Genomic DNA, 26,001 nt, shown 5'->3' with positions numbered 1-26,001 from the left:
ATCACTGTTCTTTGAAGAAGTTAGGAGCATGCTTTATCTAAAGTCTTTTGGAGTCATGGTTTTAGTCAGAGTTATGAGTTTTTAGAGTTCCCCCTCCTCATTATTACTATAGTCATTTTGTAAATATTTCTCTTGGTTTGCTCATTTCACTCTGCATCAGTCCATACAACTCTTCTGTAATTCTCTGGATTATTCATACCCATCATTTCTTTTAGCACAATAAGATTACATTACATTTATATACCACAATTTGTTCAATCATTTCTTAAATGATTGGTATCTATTTTTTTCAATAGTTTACTACAAACTCTATTTTAAATGTAATTTTTGTAATGATTTTAACCAGTTAGTTATATAAGGAAACCTATTGACATTTTTATTGATATTCCATCTATGACAATTGAGAGTATGTGATAATTTTAACTCTAGTAATCAACATCAGAAGCATTATTTTCACTTTTATTTATTTGTTTTTCCTTTCATTTCTGTTAATGCACTTTTATAGTTATTTTAATAGAGGCTAAACATATCTAGGTGACTTAATTAGATATCTGCTAATGGAATCTTTTTCTTTCTTCAATATCCAACTTGGGAGTCACATCTTTGATGTCTGTAGTTGAAAGTGATTTCTTTTGCTTCAAATTGCCCTTGATAACTTCCATCAATTTCTACTGTACCTTTAATATATCCTACCTTGTAGCACATATATTTTTGCAAGCATATATTACTCCATTAGATTGTGAGTTCTCTGAGGATATAGGCTGAGTTATTTTCATCCTTATATCTCTAGTGTCTAACATAGAACTTTGCATATAGAAGGCATTTAGTAAATTCTTAATTGAAGAGATTAAGTAGAATAGTCATTTTATTGTTATAAAAAGGATTATTTTTAAAATAACTTTTGAGCCTTTATGAATAATACTCAGGAGATAGCATGATACAGTAGAAAATTTACTTTCTCTGGTCTTAAGGAATCCTAGTTTAAATTCATTTCTGTTTCTTACTCTTTGTAAGTATTACAGTAATACTACTGAATAGATTTTATGTACTTGGTGATATGATCATTTTCTTAATTTTAAACCATCCTTACATCTCTGGTATAACTCATACTTGGTCATGGTGAATGATTTTTTAAAAATATGGTACTTTATTTTGTTTAGTAGTTCTATATATATTCATTAATTAGATTCTCCTACAATTTTCTTTTTTAGTGCTGTCCCTATCAGATTTTAGATTCAAGATCATATTTGCTTTATAAAAATAACCTTTATTATTATTTTGAAATTTCTGTATTATTGAAGCTTTTTATTTTCAAAACATATGCAGGATAATTTTTCAACACTGACTCTTGCAAAACTTTGTGTTCCAATTTCCCCCCTTCCCTCACTCCTAGATGGCAAGTAATCCAATATATAATAACCTCTATTATTTAGAAATAGTATGTGTAGCTAAAAAAATTAGTCTTTGAAATTTTAGAGAGATTTCCATGTGATCCTATCTGGGATATGTATATTTTATATTGGGAGTAATTAGCTGGTTAACAGATTAATTGGGATTGACTATTATCTTATATGTATGTAACTGTTTGCATGTGGTCTTCACTATCAGAATATAAATACCTTGAAGGCAAGGACCATATATTTGCCTTTCTTCACATCTTCAGGGTTTAGAATTACAGGTACATACTAATTACTATATAATTATATAGTATGTATAAAGTATATATACATAAAGTATAAGTAATTACTATATATTTAGTGAATGTGTATTGATTTAAATAATTTTTATTTTTGTAAAGAGTCTTAATTTGCTCAAATTCCTAAAGTTATTAGCCTATGCTAATTGATAAGCATATATTACAACTGCCTTTATGCTTAATTATATGCTCAATTTCTTGGGTTTTGTTTGCATTTTAAAAATATGGTTTTCCCTACTTCTCCCATTTAGTTCTTTTTCCATATTGATAATTTCCTCTTTACTAAGTTCTTTGAGTATTTCTTTCTTTTTAATAATTTCACTAGAGGTCTTTCTGAAAGAGGGGCAGAACTATCATATTATTTTGAAATTTTTATTCCTGTATGGCTGTTTATGAATTCACTTGTCATGCTTCTCTGGCAATCTCTAAATATCAGGAAAACAAATCTAATTTCTTTTCTAAGTGCTAGTTTTTCAAATACTAGAAGTCAACTACTATCACCCTAAACTTTTCCTGCACCTAGTGTTGGGGTTAAAGGCAAAGTTAGTGTTCCCCTAATGCAATACAGACTGAAATTACTTAGACACATCTGGTATCATTATGGCTTAATCTAAGTGGGATTCTGTAATTTAATGGGCACTTTGCAGACGTATGGCTTTTTCAAGCCCCCTAATAACCCCTGATCCATCAATGCATCTAGGATAATAAGTATGTGCAACCAAGGAGAGAATAGGCAGAAAGAGCAACACATTTCTTGGTAATAGTTCTACTTGCACTGACCTGGGAAACCTGAATGGAATCTTTCTTTTCTTGAGATAGAGGATTTCAGTTGGGAAGGGGCTCCTTTTGAAACCCTTTGAAAGGGAGAGGGGAAAAAGTCATAGGCTCTGAGGAGGAGGAGAAAGACAAGGAGAAGTAGGAGTAAGACAAGGAGAAGTAGGAGTAAGGAGGACATTAATTAACTGCCTGCTTCCCTGCCAAAGTGAGTGATGGTCTAAAAATGATTCTGGGCAGCTCTCTGTGTAGAGACAGGGAAAACATCTAGGCAAGTGATGGATAGAAAGATGTAAGTGCTAAGTTTGGAAACAGATCTTTGGAGAGGAGGGAAATTAAAGATTGAGAAAACAAACCATACTTTGCAATGGAGGGGGATTCAGGATATATACCATTCTGAATTATATGGTAAAACCCCAGGTAACTGAATAATCAAAATATAAATTTATAAGAAAAGTAGAAGGAAAACAATATGTGTGGGAGGGAGCAGAAGAGAGGATATAGCTATTCCACTCCTGGGCAGAGTTCCAGGCCAATATTCATGAATATTGAGTTTATGAGCAAGGCTGAATATGTGGTATCATGAAATGGGTCTGTTTGTTGGTAGATTCATGTACTGCTCCAGATCTACCTAGAGGGATCTGTGTAGCAATGAATCACAGGAGAAGACAGAAAAACCAATATTAAATGCTTACCTGGAGGTTGAGAAGAAATCTTCACTAAGGTGGGCCAAGGGGAACATTATATACCTATGTGACTATGAGAGCTGAAGGCAAGCTAAACCTGGGGCTTGAACATTATACTTGGTTGGATCTTGGAAAAATCTCAATTTCCTTTTTCAGTCTCCAACTGGAGGGCATGAGTATGTATAAAACTAAAAATAAAAATGGCCAGATTCTCCCTAGACATTCATCATGTATTAAAAACAAGTACTTACAAATGTTCTTTGTCGTACATTATAAAAAATACAGGAGGCAAAGGGAAAGAGCTTTAAGACTGGTAGTGGAAAATTTGATAAATTTTCCAAAAACTTTTGAAAGATGATACCAAGAATGCCACACTAGAGTGGTTATTTTTGAGAATGTAATTTTCCTTTTTATTTATTATTCTAGACTTGACATATCAACAAACAAGAGCATTTCCCTACAGAAAAGAGAATAGAAAAAAGAGAACTATGAAACTAGGTCCTCACAAGGTAGAGCTTTTAAGTTTTGAGATGTTTCAAATTTAACCTGGTAGTTCCATCACTTCTGTGTTTGTCTATGTCCCCTTCTGAATAAAAATAATCTGCAGGAATTCTTTTAATGAAAAGAGATCATCAGGAGCCTCTCCTAGTTGATACATGTGGAAACTGAGGTCCAGAAAAGTTAAATGATTTGTACAGGGTCACATAGGTAGTAAACAGCATTCTAACTCAGTTTTTCTGACTCATGTAACATATACTCTAACTCTAACCCTAAATTCCTAAGAGGGACAGCCAGGGGATACCATAGTACATAAAGCACTGGGCTTAGAGTCAGGAAGGCTCATCTTCCTGAACTCAAATATGGCCTTGGACACTTACTCACTGAATGACCTTAGGCAAGTCATTTTACCCTATTTGCGTTTACTCATCTGTAAAATGAGCTGGAGAAGGAAATGGCAAACCACTCCAGTATCTTTTGCTAAGAAAACACAAAAAAAGGTCACAAAGAGTCAGAGATGACTGGAACAACAAATTCCTAAACTTTTATATTTGCAGAAAGTAAGACTCTAATGACAAGATATACATTTGTAATTTTTCTTAAAAATAATCTGGACTTGAGGACAATGCAGTAGCACATAGGCCCTCCAATGCCTAGTACAGAATTGGGCACAAAGTAGGGATAATAATACTTGATGTATTTTCATCCTTGGGCTATTTTGAATCAAAATCTTTATGAACCTTATAGTATTATCCTAAGGTCTTTTAACTCCCCCAAAATTAGAATCAGAAAGGATTTATCTAATTTTGAAATTTTTTGTCAATAGTTGAACCAAAAATTTAAGTATTTGTCGCAGGTAGGAAAAAATTCCTTAATGTACATATTTTACCCATAAATGGATTCAAATTATTCTAAATCATCCATCAAAACATTGATTTCTCAATTAATTTTTAAACTGTAGTTTGTTGCATTTAATATCTATCCAGGTTTTTCTTTCAAACTCCTACATGTTTTCACACATACTTTGAGGCAACATAGTATAGTACATTGGAGGCCGATCTCAGAGTTAGAATACCTGGGTTCCAGTCCCATCTCTGACATACTGGCTGTGTGACCCTGAGGGAGTTATTTTGTCTCACATTACCATCCTATCCCCCAATTCCTGCAACTCTCTAATGAGTCGGCTGCTCATCTACTTTAGTAGATGGTATTTCCTATGCTAATGAAATCATATATGCGTGTGCATAGATATGTGTTTATACACAATTGCTTGTGCTTAATAACCACATTATTGATTGTACATTCAGAAATAATGAAACCCAATGCCAAATTCTCAGTCCATTAAATTAATGAGGTCAAATGAAAATACCAAGAAATTAATGTAAAATTATCTTGATAATGTTAATGTTGAGAGACTAATTGATAGATGATGAAGCATTTACATCAAGTTGGAAATTACTCCATCATCAAATTTACTAAACATTCTGAGTATAAAGAAAAGTCATTTCTTGATTCTTCCGAGAAGAAACAGTTCATCGTTTGAAATACTTGGATAAGCAAACTTTTGTAATATTTCAGAATATCAAAGAAAGCTTACCCAAATTAGATTTAAATCTAACCCCATAATCTTTGGGCAAATCACTGGATTTTCCTGAATTTCCAAGATGTTTATTTTAGCTAATTTCCCAATCTTTTTGATGGATACCTGAAATTAACTCACATATCTTAAAATAGAAAATCCAGACAATTCCCTTAACCTCTCACTGCCCTCTCCAACCTTTCCAGCTTGAAGTAGATGATCCCATAAGCATTTGTCATTATAAGGATTCTTGTGGATTATTGCTGTGATTCATCTTTGAAATTACATTTTTTATTCACAAGGGACAATAGATATCAGGGTAGCTCTGGAACTATTGTGTTAGATTTGAAATAGATCAAAACCTTCCTCTATAGAGGGAAGATCCCCAGTTTCACATAATGACTTTTTTTTTTGTTGTTGTTGTTCTCCAGAATTGAAATTTGACTTGGTCTGAATAATTCTAAAATTCTCCGAGGACTACATGTGAAACTGTGAATCTCTATCGGATTCTGTTATATTTCAGAAGTCAAGAAAGTGGGCATTTAATGTTTGCTTGAAGACCTCCAAAAAGTGTGTGTGGATTCTAATTATTAGGCTACCCAAACCACTTCAAGGCTGATTTAATTGTTGGAAAGGTTTTCATTGTGAGACATAAATGTATATATTTTCAATTTTGACCTATTATTTATTCCCAGTTCTGACTTCTAGGGCCTGGTAGACTGTCAAATCCCTTTTCTAAACCCTTGAAAACAGCTATTATGTCTCTCTGAGTCTTCTCTTCTTAGTTCCTTCAGTTGCTCCTCCTGTGATATGGTCTCAAGGTCCTCCCCTAGCTTGGATGTCCTCCTCTGGGTGCTCCTATCTTGGTTACATCCTTTATAAAAGGTAGAGCCCAGATCTGGACCCAACACTCCATGTGTGATCTGACTAGGGTAATGGACAGCAGGACTGTTGTGCTTCTTAAATCAAATTATCTGTCTCATCTCAAACATTGGCTCCTCCTGAGTTTTTAGTGCATTTAAATCTTCTGATGTGTTTCCAAACTCTTGATTAGATCCTCTACAAGGGACCGCCAGCCTACCTTGAAGAGTATCATGGTGTAGTGGATAGAGAAGTAGACTTGGATTGTGAAAGCCCCAAGGTCAGGTCTTACCTCTGATACATGCTGATTATGGGACTCTGGGCACTGAAGCGTTCAATGGCCCCAGGCAGCTTTCCAAGCTGATAAACTTCGGGGAGAGTACCGAGCTGCATTGCTAATAGAGTTTTCTCACCTGGGAGTTGCTTAGACCACAAATCTGGTCCTTATTCTTCACATTATTCCTTTTTGTGTATAATTCATGACACTCCAACCAAAGATCTCTATTTCAAGAACACCTTCACCTTCTTACCCATTCAGTGACTAAGGCTATATAGCAATTGTAGCAAAGAACCCCCCCCCCCCCAAAAAAAAAAATCTAAATGAATGAATCTGGGAGGGGAAGACTCAAAGTTTCTGGCCAAAGCAGAAATGATTGCTATTTACATCCAATCAGAGCCAGTCAGAACCCAAACAATGACCAAATGGGGCTTGCCCTAGGACCTATTTGTGGCCAATGAGATTGATTTTGGTTTGGTCCTTAAGGAAGAAATCTAGTTGGTAAGTCCCAAGATATCTTGGGAGGATTCAGAGATGCAAAAGAGGAAAAAGAAATGCTTTTAAAAAGCATCTGTAGGTAAGGGTATGATACCCTATGTGGACAGAGGGAAGGGAGGAGGGAGTCTTCCCAGTGACCAATTCTAGTTTGTGGGTCAGTTTTAGTCATAGAGGTCTATACTATTCCTTTTCCACTTCATTCTCTACCCAAGCAACATGCCCTGGCATTAAGAAAATTCACTAGGGATTAGTATTAATAGTTTAAAATACCGTCCCCTCATTTTGGCATTTAATAATCTGCCATAATCTGGCTCCAAATGAGCTTCCTAAACTGAATGCATATTATACCCCTTCATTTACTCTAATGATCCAGATGCATTGACTTGATTGCTGTTGGCCATCTCCATGACTGGAATATTCTCCTTGCTCACTTCAAGGCTTAACTAAGGTGTCACTTCCCATAGGTGTTTCCCATTTCTCCAGGACTAATGAGTGCTCTACCCTCCTCCTGAAATTAATTTGTATTTGATTCGGGTAAGTCACCTCAATTTCTTCATCTGTAAATCTGTATTCACATATATTTGACACTTACTTATTCTATATTGATAATCTCCTTAATAGGAAGGACTGTTTCATGTTTTGTATTTGAACCCATAGTACTTGTCACAGAACAGATGCTTAAAAAATGCTTCTTGGTTGCTTGCTTATGTTTTGAGAGGCAGTGTGGGATAGTGGTTAGAGAGTTAGCTGCAAAGTCAGGAAAACTCAGTTTGAAATCTAATCACTCATATGTACTGTTTTATGGCTCTGGGTAAGTCACCTAATCTTGAAGTTCTCTAGATAGCCCTATGGAAATTGCTACCATGTGCCACTTGGTAATAGTAGAAGAATTTCCTTACTTAAGTATTCCTTCTACAAATAAAATCACAAGCTCAGCTCATAAATGTATTTTCCTCCTGAAGAATGTAAGCCCCTTGTGGGCAGGGCTGTTTTATTCTTGTGCATCTGTCTTTCTATCCCCAGTCGTTGGCATTGAGTAGCGACTTAATAAACCCTTCTCAAATTGATTGAAATCACAGCTTTTGCATCTGGTGAAGCTGAAAATGAGTGAGTGAGAAAGGCCTGTTTAATCAGGTGTGGAATTAAAAGTTGCCAATAGTCAAAGAAGCAATAAATAATCCCCTATTTTCATGCAAGCAACTTATAACAAAAGTGAAGGGCTGCATACCAGTAAATTCATGCTGGAGCAGAAAAATGCCTTTTAAACAGGCTGCAGCTCCCAAGCTCTCCATTTCAGCATCAGAATAGTATTTAACCATATTTTACTCCATGGAGATCATTAAAATCTCTTTTTTCCTGTTATCAGAAAGAGATTTCAGAAGCATTCAACTCCAAAAAATTAATTGAAATCGGAATCACAGATTTGGTGTCTTTTAAACACAATGTGCACGGTGAATTCTTAGAATAATTATGATGATCCCCCAAATCTGATTGCAGCCAGCTAATTTAGTTATGCATATTGAATAGAGATGTTAAGTTTTCATGGGCCAGTATGTAAATTATCAGTAAGCTTTAAGGACCGAAAAACCCAAAGCATGGAGGTCAGAATTTTTGTGAATTCTGACAGTTTCTCATTTCCATATGAATATTATCAATTAGTCATGGCATTTGGTTTTGCTATATGTACATATATTTTGCTATACCTCTGGATTTTTTGGTTGGGAATCTATGATTTCATTGGCACAGGGAACTCAAGTGAAGAAACTCTTAGCAATGCAGATCAGAAGCTGCTCTTTCAGTGATAATAAGAATAGTCAACATTTATATAGTGATTTAAGGTCAGCAAAGCACTGTACAGACATTTCCTCATTTGTTTATAGGTTTATGGATTGAAAGCTCCCAACTCAATGGTCCTCTCGCCCTGAAAGATACATCCCTCTCCTTCATCTCTGCTCTGACTGGTGAGTTTCTCAATAACCTTTATTTTTAGTAAGTTTTCAGGTCATTTCTGCTTCTGCCTCTTTAGACTTCTAAAAATCTCATGCAGGTTCTTTCTCTTCCTCATCCCTATTCCTCCCCCCTTTTAAACCTTCCTTTTTTGGCTTGTTTTCTTTAGAATGTAAGTTCCTTCAGGGCAGGGTCTGTCTTATTGCTTATATTTGTATCCTGAGAGCTTAAATGCAGTGACTGGCACATAGTAAGCACTTAAGATAAATGCTCTATTTAAAATTAAAATGGATCCATCAAGCCCAACTCTTTCAAATTAAAGATGAGAAAACTGAGGTCCAGAGTGACACAACAGGTAAGTAAGTGGCTAAGGCAGGATTCAATCCAGGTCATAAAGATTCCAAATCCAGAATTCTATCCACAACACTCGGGGGTTCCAAACATTCTTGAATATTGTCAAACCAGAAAAAATATAATTTTTATGTAGTCATTTTCAGCTGTATTTGACTCTTTATGACTCCATTTGGGGTTTTCTTGGCAAAGATACTGGAGTAGATTGCCATTTTCTTCTCCAGTTCATTTTATAGATGAGGAAACTGAGACAAACAGGGTGAAATGGCCCAGTGAGTGTCTGGGGTCGCATTTGAATTTAGGAAGATGAGACTCTGTAAAGGGCTAAAACTCTGAGTTGATACACTGAGGTCAGATAACTGAGCACTTAAGGCTAATTACTTATTAGACAATACTCTATTAGCATATGCTTAGAAAATGGCCCTTCCCACTATTCTGTGCTGGCTCTATCTTTTGGTGTATACAGAGAATTGTGGGAAGGATTAGGGGGTGGAGTAAGACAAGCCAGGGCCACTTTGGCAGTAGACGAGGAAGAAGGAGGTTGTGGAAATCCTGCGTCAATCCTGTTCACTTCTACCCCTAAAGACCAAGAATAAAGACCAAGGACTTTTGCTTATCCTGACTCTAAAGTATCCAGGGTGCTAACTCGGTCTCCACAAGACTCCCTAATTTAGGCCTGGTGCTCCATCCACTATAGCACCATCTAAATGCCCTCATGTCATGATTTAGTGACTTGCCTAAAATGACCCAGAGAGGAAAATACTTAACAGAATAAATAAAAATATGATAAAACATGGCTAATACTACATTTTAAAACTGTCAACCTGCAGTTGGTAGAGATCCTTCTGTAAGTATTACTGGCCCATTTTTCTGAATATGAATATGAACTTGCCACCATTGAACTCTATCTCTCTTTTGAGAAGAGCATTGCATGGGAGCACTGAAAAGTTTTGACTTATCCAGGGTTTTATAGTTAGTGTCGAAAGCAATTTGAACCCAGCCCGGTTATCTCTCCACTCTACCTAGCTGTACATTTAGAATCACAGAATTCAATTTAATGAAACCTAGGCAATATTTCTTAAGCATCCACCACATGCGTATGGAGACAAATAAGAACCTGGTTCCTAGCTTTAAGGAGCTCATATTTGACTTGGGGGAAATAAGCCATACAAAGGATGTGTAAATCCAAAGTTAGGACTGGGAGAGTTCTTGGGCATCATCTCCTATAAGCTCCACATTTTGGAGAGAAAAGGCCCAATGACCTGCTCTAAGTCATCCAGCTAAGATTAGATCATAGTCATTGAGAAGCTCAGGCTCAAGGCTATTTCCATCAAAGTCACAGCAGCAGGTTAAAAGTATATATTTATGGATATTTTGACCTATAATTCTCCCGGTGGGAAAGTTCTTCTATTAAGAAAGCCAAAATACAGTTGAGCCCACAACAGGGCATCTCTCTGATGTAGGTTCCCTTGATCTTTCTGCTATAGAAGAAATACAATAGTAAATCCATCATATCATACATAAAGAGAAGGTATTTAAGAGGCAAAGGGAAGAGCGTTGGAACTGAGAGTCAAAGGACCTGGGTTCAAATTCCCAAATCTGTCACTTATTATCTCTGTGATTTTGGGCAATTTTTCTTTATATGTAAAATTAGGGGGTTGGTTTAGATGGCCTTTGATCCCTTCTAGATGTAAATCAGATTCATGAAGCTTGTTTATATACATATAATTTATTCAAAATTGGAACTTGTGGAAAAACCAAACCAAGGGTTTATTAAAATGGGTACATTCATAATTTCATAAATTTAGAGCTGGAATTCACCCCCCTCATTTTTCAAATGAAAAAACTGAGTCCATTTGAGGTTAAGTTGACTTATTCAAAATCACAAAGGCAGCAAATATCAGAGGGAAAATTTGAACTTGTCTCTTCTGATTTCAGAACCAGTTGTGCATTAAACTGGCCTTGTAACATATAATCTAATATCATAGACCTGAAGTCAATGTTGGAAGGAACCATAGAGGCCTCATTTTATAGAGAAGGAAATTGAGGCTCAAAGGAGAAAAATGATTTGTTTAAGGTCACAAAAGTAGTAAATTGAAGATTTGGGAATTTGAACTCGGGTCCTTTGAGTCTAAATCTCAATGCTCTTCCCTTTGTACCATAAATGGGCAGACCTTCCCCTTAAGAAGTTTTTAGTCTAGGAACAAATGCAAAGAAGCTCTCAGATCAACATTAGAAAGACTTCATTAGGCATGGATGGCCCCAAGTGGCCAGTGCAATTTTAGCACTTTGAAAGAGTTATGTAACTCCAATTTCAGAAGTTTTAACTTTCTGCACAAGCATTTAATATTCTGGCTTCTCTACAGGAAAGGATGGTGACTTACCCTCATTTTGGCACATGCATCTTGTGTTGATTCTGTCCCTCGAAGTTCTTTAATCAGCATAGAACCTAAATACTGAAAGAAAACAAAAAGTCCACTGATTAATAGTATTAAAGGCAACCAACTGAAAAAGCATTTTAAGTGAGCACCTATTATGTTCAGGGGAGATTGCAATATAGCTAAAATCAGATAGGTAGTATCAGAATTGACACAAAGAGATGAGTGTGCCCCCCCCGGAAAGTCCTTTTGAAAGAAATAATCAGAGTGGGAAGTTGGGGTTCCAAGAAAAAAAGACATTTTCTTAGTGGTTCTCTGGCCTGATACTTGTCCTCTCCCCCCCCAAAAACAAACTGAAACAAAACTACAGTATTCACTTGGTATCATCTACCAAAAACTACATTGAACTACAAAATGGGGCATCTAAAATGTGTCCCCCAACTCTCTTTTTCTGACGCAGCAATGTCTGCAAAAATAAATTATCTCAGCGTTCTCCCTGTAATTGTAGGGCTGTCTGTACCCAGCAGCTGAGAAACCAAGGAATGTTCATCCCATTTGGGTGATTCAGTTGCCTAGGTAATTATATTAGGCAGAGACCATTCTTTGGGGAGGATGAAAGCCCTTTTCATTCACAGCTGCATATACTGCAGCTCACCCACCTGAATGGGGGTGAGGATGAGGAAATTGGGCTTCCCAGAGCTTCCGGGGAGAAAGAACCAAATGGAGGGTGTTAAACCTAATTCCTCTTCTAGAAACTTTGACACTGTACACAATGAATGAGGCAGGAAGGGGAAAAATACTAGGAATGATCAATTACTTTTAGAGGATTGTATCTAGAAAGAATTCTAACTCTGAGATCAGAGGGCCTAGCTTCAAATCTTTTCTCCAGTTCTCATTGCTTGTGTTATCATGTCCAAATCAGTTCACATTCATGGGGCTACTGGGTTACAGATTTGCAGCTGGAAGAGGCCTTAGAGTTCAACTGGTCTAACTTGTTCATTTTCCTTAACTGGAAACTGAGGCACAGGTGTGCCCAAGAGCCCGGATCACCATTTCCAATTTCAGCACTCTCCACTGGACTACATCCCATCAAAAACAATAGAATAGAGCAAATTCATCTTAATCACAGACTCATTTGGCCCTCCCAATCCATAAAATCATTGCTTTGGAGTGGGAAGGTATCTCAGAGTTTTATGGATAAAGCAATGGAAGCTCAAGTGAACATCTGAAGAGGGATTTGAATCTGGGTTCTGCTAAAAAGGGTACTAATGATAGCATTGGACTATGTCAGTGGAAGTGTCTCCAGGAGACATGCCACTGGAATCATCCCAGAGGTTCAAGATAGCTTTACCTTTATCTGGGATCATGCATTGTAAGGGAGGAATTAGTTTAAGAAGCCTGAATAGCCATGAGGAGGCATTTGAATCCAAATGGAATTAAGGGAGAGCTGGCCAAGACAAACCTTTATCCTTTAGGTTAAGTGGAAAGTTTTTCCTAATTGAGCCAGGGAGGCAAGCTGCAGAGGGTTCAGCTACAACTTGTACTGTAGTCATGGAAACCAGCAGATGCCAAAATGCCTGCCATCTCTTTTGAAAATTTACCTGTATATGTGACTCATAATCTGCTGAATATAACTAATTCCCCAAACTCCCTCAAAATAATAATAACAGCAATAATAATCAGAATGAGGAAAGTATGTTTTGAGACTTATAGCCCCCCAATTTTAAGGTAAATGATGGATTTGGGGAGAGATGACATATGTTGGTTCTGATTAGGGCCAAAAATGAATCCCTCCTGAAGTGGTTGCATAATCAACACACCATATTTCCATTAAGCTGGAACCAATGACTGTAACTTACATAATAACAATTTTGAACAGTATAAATGTGAAGAAATGCAGTCACTCCATGGGATTCATTAGTTTCACTAATTGGGACTGCATTCCTTCCCCCCCCCCTCCATCTTGCCTAATCCTCAGAAGGTGGCACTTTAAGAACTTTTATTTTAAGACCTCAGAGTGGGGAGGCAAAGAAATACCACGGACTTTGGTGATTAAATGCTTTAAATATTCAATCTTAGCATGGCAATTATTTTCTTAAAAAAAAAACTCTTCTAAGAAGGGAGGGAGGAAGGAAGAAGGAAAGGAGAAGAAAGAGTGGAGAAAGGTATATGAGAGATACAGGGAGACAAGGAGGGAGGGAAGGAAAGAGAGAGAGAGAGAGAGAGAGAGAGAGAGAGAGAGAGAGAGATAAAGACAGAGAGATAGGCACACAGAGACAGAGAGATAGAGAAAAGAAAGAAGAGGAAAAGTAAAAGACAGAAAAAGGAAGAATAGAAGAAAATAATAAATGTTGGGAGAAAGAGAAGGCAGCTGGAAAGTAAGTGAAGGGAAGATTTTGAAGATAAGCATCGTTAGACCTCAGATCAAAATAAATAAATAAAACTCAGTCCCAGTCTTTCCCCAGGAACATGCAGTGTACGTTCTGCCTCTACCTGGTGACTTAAATACGGAGATAGCATGACTTACAAAAGCTTTGTAATCACACGACTGGAAGATGAGTTTCTCCGGGTGATGCTGCCAGTACTGGACAGGTGTTGATGCCGTGGCTTCGTTAGGTGGCCTCAGGGTGATGGAGGGCTCTCCCCAGTCTCCTGTCTGAAAATCACATTTATTCTCAAGGTAATGTAAGCAGCAGGCTTCTTCCCTGACTAGGGTTTCAGCTCTGTCTGTCCATGCACTATACACACACATGCTGTGGTGGATGTGGAGGCAAACAAATTCTAGCTTGCAAACTGCTGCATCTCTATGACTAACATTCCACGTTCCCAATGTTTCATTAGCTTGGAGGTGCAAATGGTGTGTGAATTGCTCTAGCTTTAGAATATAAAATGGAAAGCTTTGAAATAAAATTTCAAAATCTGGTCAGTTAAGTCATTAAGAAACTAAAACATTTAAACAGAAAATGAAGACATACAGAGATGATCAACTAAGTCTAGCAACAGAAAAAAAATTAGTGTTGGAAAACGTTTTCTAGTCGAATATATCGTAAAATTTATTTCACAATGTGTTTACATCCAGGATGCTTATGCTCCATAATTGTTAAGCCCCTCGTTTGATACTGACTGCCAATCATTTGACATTTCTGGAGGCAAGGTGCTGCTTAAATCAAGTAACTAAACAAATTTTAAAAGAGAAGTGACACGAAAGGGTGACAGCTAACATCCCACCTCGGAATCCAACTCCATTAAAGTCATAACCTTTTTGCTGCTCTCTTGATTGGCAAAATTGCTTCCCCTTAGAAGACCTTAAAGCACAAATAACATTTAAAATGTCAAAGGTCATGTCTGGCCCACTTAAACATATACCTGCGTGTGAGAAATTGAATTGGCAGTTACAAGCGTATGGCTGGCTCTTGTTTAGCCGCCCCCTCCCTTCTGTCCGCCCCCCAGCACACGTGCATTCCACCATTGCATCGCCAGCCTTTTTGGGGCATTTACCTGTTACCATAATTGACCAATGAAATAATCTGCAAATTCAAAGGCCCATGTGGGTGTTTCTTCTTGAATGTGTCTCTGTGGGTGGGCAGCAATAGCAGATAATTGTACATTCTTCCCTGCTAGAGAGACTGCCTGTTTTGTCTTTTATTTATCTATTTTTTAAAAATTTCTGCTCAGATGAGCATATCTAAGACTAGCTCTTTGGAGCAAGACTGAGAAATGGTGGCTTCTTAAATACGACTGGAGGTGGGTTAGCTTCTAGAATCCAATTTCTTCCTTCCCCCAAATAATAGGAAAAAAAACCCTAATTCTCTAAAGGCTGGACGCCAAAAGTCTTTTGGGAAGTCAATGAGAGAACAAACCTCTAAAATTCATAAATGAAATAAAGCTTTGATGAAGGATCAACTGGAGTGGGGCAAATTAGAAAAACAAAATGGTCCTTCAGTATAAACTTTTGGCAGGGAATAAAAACAGCCTTTATTTCCACTTATAAATTTGTATTTGGGGACAAATGACTCTCTCCTGGAGGCTTTGTTTTCATGTAGGAACAGAGTAGCCTCCTTTAGGAAGAATGCCCAATTTGTCTTTGTATCTCTCTCCACGATGGCTGGCACAGTGCCCATGAGGGAGTAGAAGGAACCCTTCTATGTTTGTCTTAAAGGGTTCTCTGGCACCATCACCATGATGTGGGAGTCAGAATAGGCTACTGCTAAATTACTTAAATTCTCCCCCAGGGCATTGCCAGCGGTGGCTAGGGGCCAGGTAAAGACATGGTCTCTGCTTCTGGAAAACCCCAGCTCATCCTGAAATCCCTGAAGAAGGGATGTCCTTTGCCAAATGGGAAGGATCTCCGAACAGGTCTAGAATAAAGGGCCGTTATTTATTTGGAAAAGTTCTGCCCACGTCAAAAATAATCCTAGTTAAGTGACTCTTGGCTACCCCCTGAAAGCTTTCCCTTGTATCAGAGTACTAGTTTTTGTCTTCTCTCTCACTTTCTATTATCTCATGCCCCTTCTTTCATTTCTGCTCTGGTCTCCTACTTTCTATCTGCCAAAATCTTGAAGACTTTCTTCCTGATGTTATTCCTTTAGGGACTATATTTTCTGACTCATTTCTGATATCTTCCTTTATTTTTCTAAAAGCAATCAGGACTAAGTGACTTGCTCAGGGTCATACAGCCAGTATGTGTCTTCCTGGCTCCAGGTCTGGCACTCTATCCACTTATCTGTCCATTCCTTTTTATTTATTATTTGATGTGAGACTTTTGTTTGGAAAAGCATTAATGAATTAGAACACCAGATCACCGTGGTATTTCCCTCTCCTGTGGTGCTCATAGATCATTATCACTTTGGGAAACCAAAGATGAGAAGCAAGTGGTTGGAAGTAATTATCCCTGAAACTGAATAGATTTGAAAGCACTAACCAAATCTTGCTAGACAGAAAACAGATGACCTTTGAATGGTGAGAGCTCTTAGAACGTGGCACTAATGATTTGAAAACCCAGGATTTCCCAAAATGGCCAATCACCACCCCTCTCCCAAATCCTCCCCACAACCCCAATGTGACCCACAAATATAATACGATACTACAAAGATAATACAACACTGCCACAAAACAACATAAGTTTGCACACCACTCTGTCGAACGATACAGGAGGGAGATCTGGGGAATTCAGTTACAAGGCCAAAGAGCAGCCCCCAGACTCTGTCGATGCATTTTCCTCAAACCAAGCACCTGCTTTGGATCTCAGTTTTATTAGGAAAGCCAGGGAGAATTCTTTCCCTTGCACAAACCCAGTCTGACATAGCAGGGGCCAGGGTTGGGATGTTGGCAGGAATTACAGGGGATTTGGGCAGGTTAGTATATTAAACATGCAAAAAAGATGCAATCCCACGGCGTCAAGTTTTTAGTTAGCCCAGGCACTTCCAGGGGAGTCAAAGGGAATCCCCGACATAAAACAATTGCAGCCAAACATGGTTCCAAATGAAGACGGACATCATGAACACGAAGAGGAGCAAGGTAGGGTCTAGCAAGCATTATTTTCTAGGTACATTCTCATGGTACCACCTAATCTGGCAGATGGGTATTTGGAGAAACCAGTGGCCCACTGGCACTTTTGGTGGAATAGCAAAAATCCTCCCCCCCCCCCACAATTCCTAATTCTGGGTTTAAATCAGGGAGGACACCACCTATGACCTTTATGATAAACATGAAGATCACAGGATCCTAATGATGAGAACTGGGAGGGACTAATATAATCATTTCTTTGTACAGACAAGGAGATTGGCATCTCAGAAGTGAAGAGACTTATTCAAAATTATAAGGACAGTAAAATGGCAGAACCGGGATTGAAACTCAGACTTATTGCTGCAAAATTCAGCACATTTTCCACCATCCCAGAAGGAGAAAGGTGTTTTGTGATCTTTATCTGTGATGGCAAGTGGCAAGGAAGAAAAAGAGGAGAGTAAACAGGGAAGGAGGAAAAAGAACACATTTCTTTGTGTTCCTGAAACTGCTCCAGCCCAGAGGTTTAAAAATTTCTCCACAGGGTCTGAATCTGCATTTCTGGAAATAGAAACTTAAGTTTTGTCAGACAGCGCTATTTTCAGAAGTATGTATTCAACTGAGTAAAAAGGAAAAGAAAATGGGGTTGCTTAAGATAGAATTCATAGAAGAGAAATTTGTTTCCTTCCTAGAAATTCATCAACTTTTTTTTCCTTAATGACCCTACCTCTAAGAACATCCAGAAGCCTCTTTCTGTTGTGTATTCTCTTTTTCTTATTAATTTACTATACATGTTTGAGATCCAACCACTGGATCCAGTTGAAGCACTTTATGTATTTTACATTTAAGTCTGAGAGGACCATTACTACCCTATAGTTAGACTTAAGGAGAAAAGAATGGTCTATCCCAGAAGTGCAAGTTCACAGTTTCATCCAGAGTCCCCAAAGCCTAAAAAAAAGTGACTCTCAGGAGTGGGTGAGGAGACACTAACATAGAAATCTGACTTTGGTGAATCTCTGACCAACAACAGGTGTGCAGAGAATTACAGCAACACACCCTATGGAGTTTTGAAAACCATAAAAGAAAAAAAAGTCCTTCCTTACACATTTTGTTAAGCTCTGCCTTTGGGGGAAAAAGTGTTAATGAAAAGCAAAAGCAAAATTAAGTTCAGAAAATCTCATTTTTGTTCCTAAAGTATTAGCACAACTTAAACTTATATTAGTATGTTTATAAGTCACAACTACCTTTCATAGAGATATAGCTAAGGACAACCTTATTTATTTAAACTTAGTTAAATATTTATTTTAAAATTACGTAGTTGTCATCAGGTATGTATTTACTACCCTACTCTTGCTTAAAGGACTGAATAATTTATAGACTTCTGCAACATTAGAAGGTCTCTTTTGCTAATTTCACATAATGGTAGAATGTGAGCTTCTGAGAGTAGGTAGTTGTTTCTCCTGTGATTTTGAATATCTAGCACTTTAGACACAGTAGCTGGCTCTTAATCATAACTATTTGTTGAATAATGGTGATTAAAAGTTTTCATCAGACACCATGAACTTAAAAGGGCTTGTACTAGTCAGATTATCTGCTTCCATCTGTCTTAATGGGGCAACAGCAATGTAGGAAAATAGGGCATGTGTTATAGGGTTAGAGATATCAAATTCCCACAGCCATAAGCCACCTGCAAAACTGCCAAGTATGGCTACAATCATGTCATTATGCAACTTGGAAATATTTAACAAAAGAAATAAAAATGCAATGTAGTATGTTGTATAGTCTGACTTTTCATTATTCAACATGGGGTTTTCTTGGCAAAGATATGGGAGTGATTTTTGCCATTTCTTTCTCCAGAGAATTCCACACAGCCGGAAAGTGTCGGTCCAAATTTGGACTGTTCTTACTGATTCCAGGCCCAGTGATCTATCTACTGAGACACCTAGCTGCCTTTCAATATAGCACTGACAATGTGAGTTTGTGGTTTTCTAAGTCAAAATGTTCTAAGACATCCCTGAATGCCATTTAAAACATCCAGATCTATTTCTTTAGAGATGGAGAAAGAAAAGAAGGGAATAACCATTTATTAAATACCTACAATGGTCCAGGCACTGTGCTAAGTGCTTTTTAAACAGTAACTCATTTAATCTAAGGGATTCCTAATAAGATAATGCTTTCTTTTTATGGTGAAGTAATCAGGGTTAGGTGATTTGTCCATGGTCACACAGACATTGTCAGTAAGACCTTGGATTTGAAACCTATCTCGGAGGTCAGCTTTCTATCCTAAGTGATGGTTTTCTCTTACATTATATAGTTAGAAAAGTTCTCTTTCTCCTTGTTTTTATACAGAGCACTGGAGCTATTTTTCCAAGGTCATTTACACATAATTGAAGGAAATCATCAGTCAAAAAAGGAAAACTTCGGCTTAACAAGGCCCTAAATGGAATGAAAAATGGCAGCATCCTAAAATAATAGCAAGATTTAACATAAGCCATACAGCTCAACAAGTATTCAGAGTGTTCTTCTTATTGTACCAACTGTCAGAGATAAAAGAATGTGATAGCTGTGACTACCCTTGCATTATATAACCCAATCCTCAGCTTCTTTATACCTGCTGTGGGTAAATGTAAAAGCCCAGTAGGATTGTGCTAGGGCTGCCAGGACCACAGGGATGTGACTTTCAAGGAGGCGGAAATGCAGTCTGGTTCTTTGTGGGAAGGAATCACAGCCATGCGTGTATAGTCCAACCCCCTCATTTTATAGATGAGGAAAGCAAAAGCCAAGATCTGAACTTCAAATAGAGTGATATTTCTCCTGCACAATTATGCCTCCATGTCTATACCTATGAAAGGTAGTTTAAAAAACATTCATTATTTTAAAAAGGGGATTAACTGGACCATTTTCATTACCCTGTGTTGCAGAATCTAAAATAAATTAAGGAATGAGTTCTCTCCATCTCTCTGTATCAAAAAAAGCCAAATTATCATTTAAATTTTTATGTAAAAAATCTTGTTCTAAATGCAAAGGGAAATTGAATTGGGGGAACATTTTGTATACTTTAAGCTTTATATTCTCAGTTAAAAGTTACATAATGATGGCTGCAAGTAATTAAAAACCATAATTATATATTAAGTTTCCTTAATGAAAAAGGAAAGCATGGAATCACTAAAGCCTTATCAACACCCTTCTTTCATCGGGATTTAATTGATTTTTGTTTCTGTGGGAGCTTTTCAATCTTTCTTCCCACCTACTCCTTGTCTCTCACTGGACCTTTAGCTATTTATTACATGATCATTGTAGAATAGGCAACAGAACCTAATCCTATTAGAACATTTTCATGGGAGCTGCAATTTTAAGGATTTTGCTTTCAATATTTCTAATAAATCTGGGTTGTTGATCAAACTATATATGTACGTGAGATATACATGATGGTATTTATTTTTGGGATCCCTTAGGGCTTCAAAGAATGCTCTGTCTGGAGCTGCAGATTTACTTAGATGATTCTCATATATGCAGTGTAAATATGAAGAAAATATATCCTACAAATGCCTCAAAATGAAGGCTCTTATGGCCAAAAAGAATATCATTTGGCATTTTTTTGGGCCAGAGAGTTATCACTGAAAGGGACTTAAGAATTTATTGAGTCCAATTCTCTCATTTTTTAGATAAGAAAACTGAGGCACAGAGTCATTAAGTGACTTGCCCCCATGTCACAGTTATTAAATGTCTGGATGTCAAGTTTTTTTGACTCCAAGACCAGAGCTCTGTGCTTCATGACACTCCCTAGTTAACACTTTTCTCGTCCACATTACTTTGTTTATGTCTATGTATATACTGTCATTCCCCCATCCCAAGCAAAAGGAAAGATTTTGAGGACAGGAATTGCTTTTTTTCTTTTCCTTTTTATATCCTTATCTTTGTATCCTCAGATCTTTAATAAATACTTGTGGAGTGGAATGTAGCAAAACCCTTAATATGAGTCAGACTTGTAAGGCTAATAAAAGGAGAGGATGACTTGGAAAACTTAAAAGCTTCCCATAGTTCATTTAAATTTTGGAGGGACTCCTGAAGTAAATATACAGACACCATTCTCTCGGTTATATAGCAAGACCAGGCAATGATCATATGCTAGGTACAAGGACATTACAGATCCCACAAGCCAGTACCTTTCCCATTAAAAACAAAACCAAAACATGCACTGAAAAAACCCAGTGTCTTTTCAATAGAGTACACTGAGAGAGGGCCTCCCTTGCTAATTAAATGCAAATCAAATTAGTGATTCTCAACCAGTATACTGAGGTTATCCAAGGGAGTTTGCTCCCCCTAGATAGCAAATCTACTCATTCCATACTTCAAAGACCAATCATCTCATTGGGTTCAGAAACTCATTTATGGATGCTCATCATTGGCGATCCATGCCTTAGTAAATTTTATGAGCTGCCATAGCCAGAAAAAAATCCATAGTATTATAGAAAAAAAGAAATATGGAAGCCATTTGGTTTGCCTAATTTTTTTTAACTGATGAGGAAACGGGCCCAGAAGGCAACTTGCCCAAAGTCAAAAAGTGGTATGTGACAAGGGCAATATTTGAACCTGGATCTTCTGACTAGAGCCAGTGGTATTGTGGACATCAAAACTCCTAGTGATGATCCTTCTGAATTTGGCCAGGCTGATATTTGGACAACAGTCCAACAACTTTTAACAGAGTTGGAGTCAATGCCTTCTTGGCTCATAAGGATCCATCAGTCCTTTCTCCCCATTGCCAAACAGAAGGCATTGACTAGAGCATTATTGGAAGCCAAATTCTTCAAAATCCTCTGCAGAAAAATACTAGAAAGATTTAAAATATTTTTAAATTAAAAATGAAAAGAATGGACAATAATTTTATTTTTTTCCAAATAAAAGGGAACTTTTCCATACTAAGAATAGGTGATATTCTAATATTAAGTATTTTGTAACAAAATGAATAGAAATTTTAGTGACCTTCTGATGGTTAGTCAAAGCTACTATTAAAAAAGAAAGGTTGAGAATTACTGTTTAGCTAGGAACTGGCACCTCTGTCGCATATTTTTCTGCTCTTGAACAAACTGCATGAAATTCATACAGGTTGTCATGCAAATCATACTAAGATTAGGCTGGCTATAAGCAAAGAGCATAGACCTCTGCACTAAGGCATATCAGACACAAAGGTGGTAGGAGAAGAAGGAAATAGTACAAGATGGGAAGAAATGGACAATTAGATATATTAGTATAGTTTTTCCACCTTCCCAGCAAAAGCAAGTCAACGTAGACATCGGGAATAAAGATCAAGACTGACACGGGATGGGTTGTGACTGAAGACTTTAAAAGCTGAATAAACTCTGACTCTGGACATGTTTTTTCCACACCGACGAATTACAAGGCATGATAAATGAAGGCACAGACAAAGAACCTCAGGTATCAGGGGACATTACAAACCATCTGGCACTTTCAGGACATAGCACCTGTTGGTAACTGCTCACAACACTTGGCAAGACATTACACGGTGCAAATTGAGAAAGAGAACATAACCGTTCATTGTCTTACATTATGAACCTGATGGATCGCTGAGAATGGAAATCCTGCATTCTGGTTCGTCCATATTTCACAGACAGACGACTGCTGATATAAACAGAAAACTATATCTTATCTTGAAAATATTTCAACATCGACAACTGCCCAAGTGGACTCAAAGAGTATACAAGGAAAATCAACAGAATGGTAAAGAATAACATTAAAAATCCAACTTGTAAATGTTTTTTTACATTTTTTTTGTTTTAGTCATGTATTTCAAAGTAATTTTCTTTGCTAATGAAATTGGTTTTTGACTAGTTGATTACATTTCAAACTGAGGAAAAAAACCACGATCCTACCCAGAGGGTAACAAAATTAACATCAACTTTTGAAAAAGAAAACTTGCTTTTCACATTTGCCAAAAGAGATAGATTGTTTCTTTACTATGATACAAAGATACAAAAAATCTAAACACTATCATTAGCAATGGAAAAATTAATGGAAACTTTCTTAATAAAAACAGGTAAAAACAAGAAGGCCTCTCTTGAAATCTTCTATTATTTGGCATAGTTATAGAAATACCAAGAGAGAAATTAAAGCCACAGACATCAGCAAAGAGGAAATTCAGTCTTATTCACAGGTAATTAGAAAACCTCAGAGAATCAGCAAACTCTAACAGATGATCAAAAGCTTCAGTAAATAGCAGGATACAAAACAATTTTTTTTAAAATTCATGAGCATTTCTATATAGAACTAACAAAGATCAGAAAAAAATGTTGTATAAAGAATTCAATGCAAAGGGCAAGGCTCATTCTTTCTGGATATCATTCTCTCTTCCCATTAAAGAAGTAGGAACTTCTCTCTCCAACCTGGCAACTGTAATTCCTTCATGCCCCCTTTCCCTTTCCCACAGCCTTCCATGTTCCCATTTAAGGTTGTTTTCCTTCCTCCTTAAAGCTTTCAGGAAACCTTCATAAAGATCAAAACTTTTTATTTATTTGTCTTCAATGACTGATTACAAGAGAAAAAAGGGAAGATTTTCCCATAAGTTATTGTTCCATTTTGGAAAGATAGAAATAAACAATACATACATATATATGCATATGTATATATGTATGTATCTATCTAGTATAACTTTCCCACTGGAGTAACTTGAGGAAAAGCAGGGTAGTCTATGAAGCTTCAAAATCTGCTCAATAGTTCAGGTAGTATCTATGTCTATGTGTGAGGGAGATGTAGTTAGGATTGGGAAGAATTCTCATTTTCTTCCTTATTGATCATAAGATCATGAATTTGAATCCAGAAACAACCTTAGAGATTAATGAATTTATACCTTATCATTTTATAGATAAGGAAACAGGCTCAGAAGTGAGGGGATTTACTCAGGATTACACAGTTGGTGACTATAAGAGGGGCAATTACAACCCAGGTTTTCTAGACTCTAAATCTAGTATGCTATTTAGTATTATTTACTACTGAGGCTCTCCACCATAGTTGGCTTTCAATTTTTATTTCAGCAAAGCAAGCTGATGACATCCCTTCATCACCTTACTATAGATGAGTGCCATCACACATCAAATCAATCCAAATGACGCATTGCAGAGAGAAGGCTGAAAAAATGATCTGGCCTTTTTCTTGCATCTTTTCCAATTTTGTCCTTTTTTAAAAAGACCCCTTGAAATCCTAGAACATGGATGAGAACAGGCTTCATAGTTGCCGAGCAACTAAAAATTCGCTAAGCATCATAATAATTCACAGCATTCCTGAGCAGACAGCAACAAGAGGCTTTATAAGAGGAGAGAAATGTAACCACAATATCCAGAAAGCTGGCAAAAATAGCAATGTCAAAACCTTCATCTAAGTGAAAACTACACAGAATAAAGACACAATAAAAGCAAGGGCCAGAGCCATCACATCTGTTTCCAGAATAGCTGCTAGCATTCAGTCAGTGGCCCATTTTCCCTCATCTTTTTCAGTCTGCAATCTGGATGGCTTGCTGAGCAACAGGCTTATATTTCTGAAATTGGCAGAATAGATCAGTGTGAAAGAACCAAAAGGCCTTTCCAGATGAGCTTCTGAGTAGTAATGACCTTCCCTTCTCAATTATTTCCTTCTAAACTTCATGTTCTTTCTTTAGCTGGGAGAGGTTTTTCTCTTGTTTTCCCCCCATTCTCTAGTAAGTTGCTTACAAAGCCTCTGGTATCTGTTAATTCTAATATCCATCTGCTGTTTGAGATGAAATGACTATTTATCCAGAAATTCTCATTTTAAATGGAAAATGAAATTCTTTTGAAATATTTTTAATTCAATGCCTTGTCTTTTCTCTGCAAAGTCCTAATCTCATTCTTTCATATAAATTGTATCTTCTTTATAGAGTCAGAGCACTCTGGAAATGGAAAAGGCTACAGAAAAAAAAATCTAATCTAACATCTTAATTTCATCAATGATAAAACTAAATTCTAGAATATTCAAGTCACCTGCCTAAAATCATGCTATTAATGGACCCACATAAAATGTAGCAGTGATATAAGCATGTGAGACTGTACAGAGATATCAATACTTTTCACCAGCATAAGGAACTCTTTCTACAATGCTGACTGTAATTTTTCTATAATTTTCTTCTACTTTCTCTCCTATCTAACCAGATGCAAAGTTCTGTTGATTCTTTCTCTCCAACCTTATACCCAACCTCTTATCTCTATTCTTTTTTTTTTTTCTTATCTCTAGTCCACTCCTTCAGATCAGTGGTATCAAACTATATTTATAAAGAAATGGGCCATGAAGTCATACATGAGAATCTCTGCAGGCCACACACTGATTTCATTTTAAAATGTAATCTTATCTATATTTTTTGTATTTTAATACAATATTTCCAAAAACATCTTACTGGTCCAGGTTACTCTTGGGAATATTGTGGGCTGCATGTGCCTGGAACTCAGTGTTTAACATTCTGGTTTAGGCTACTGATAGCCTCCTAATTGGTCTCTCTTAAAGACCTTAAGAAGGTCAAGGTCTCCCACTGCATCCGGGGCCATATCCAATCATTCTGATCTATATTGTGGCACTAGACCCAGAGAGCTCCAGAACCTCAAATCCAATTTATATATGTCCCTGAGGTCATGGTCCTCTTGGAGAATGAAGGACAAACAACTACTACAACCATCTTTCCAGTCTATTTTCCACAAAGCCATCAAAATGATTTTCTTACATCATTCTCCTGCTTAATAAACTTCACTGACTCCCTATTATCCCTCTCCTGTTTGCCATTTAAAGCCCTTACTTATAACTTGGTCCCAATCTACTTTCCCAAGTCAATTATAAACTAGTCCTCATATTTACAATCCAGCCAAATAGACTTTTCTACTGTTCTTTATCCCTGATGCTCTAGCTTCTATTTCTGTGCCTTTGCATAGGGAGTCCTC

General features: G+C 37.1%; 1 protein-coding gene across 14 annotated transcripts in view; it reads right to left on the bottom strand.

Moving 5' to 3' along the window:
- Window positions 1-26,001, bottom strand: part of ANKS1B (ankyrin repeat and sterile alpha motif domain containing 1B) — a 1,348,113-nt gene that overhangs the window by 69,144 nt on the left and 1,252,968 nt on the right. For 7 of the 14 annotated variants that reach the window (XM_031941007.1, XM_031941002.1, XM_031941004.1 and 4 more), the window contains 3 exons: window positions 22,613-22,687; window positions 14,073-14,201; window positions 11,552-11,623 (listed from right to left, as the gene is read on the bottom strand). In XM_031941007.1, the coding sequence (XP_031796867.1) occupies window positions 11,552-11,623; window positions 14,073-14,201; window positions 22,613-22,687 (276 nt within the window). The remainder of the gene's footprint in view (window positions 1-11,551; window positions 11,624-14,072; window positions 14,202-22,612; window positions 22,688-26,001) is intronic. The other 7 variants (XM_031941006.1, XM_031941009.1, XM_031941012.1 and 4 more) reach the window with 2 other exon arrangements.

This window comes from Sarcophilus harrisii, chromosome 5 (genome assembly GCF_902635505.1).
Source record: "Sarcophilus harrisii chromosome 5, mSarHar1.11, whole genome shotgun sequence".
Lineage (NCBI taxonomy): Eukaryota > Metazoa > Chordata > Mammalia > Dasyuromorphia > Dasyuridae > Sarcophilus > Sarcophilus harrisii.
This window is presented reverse-complemented; position numbering and strand designations above follow the sequence as displayed.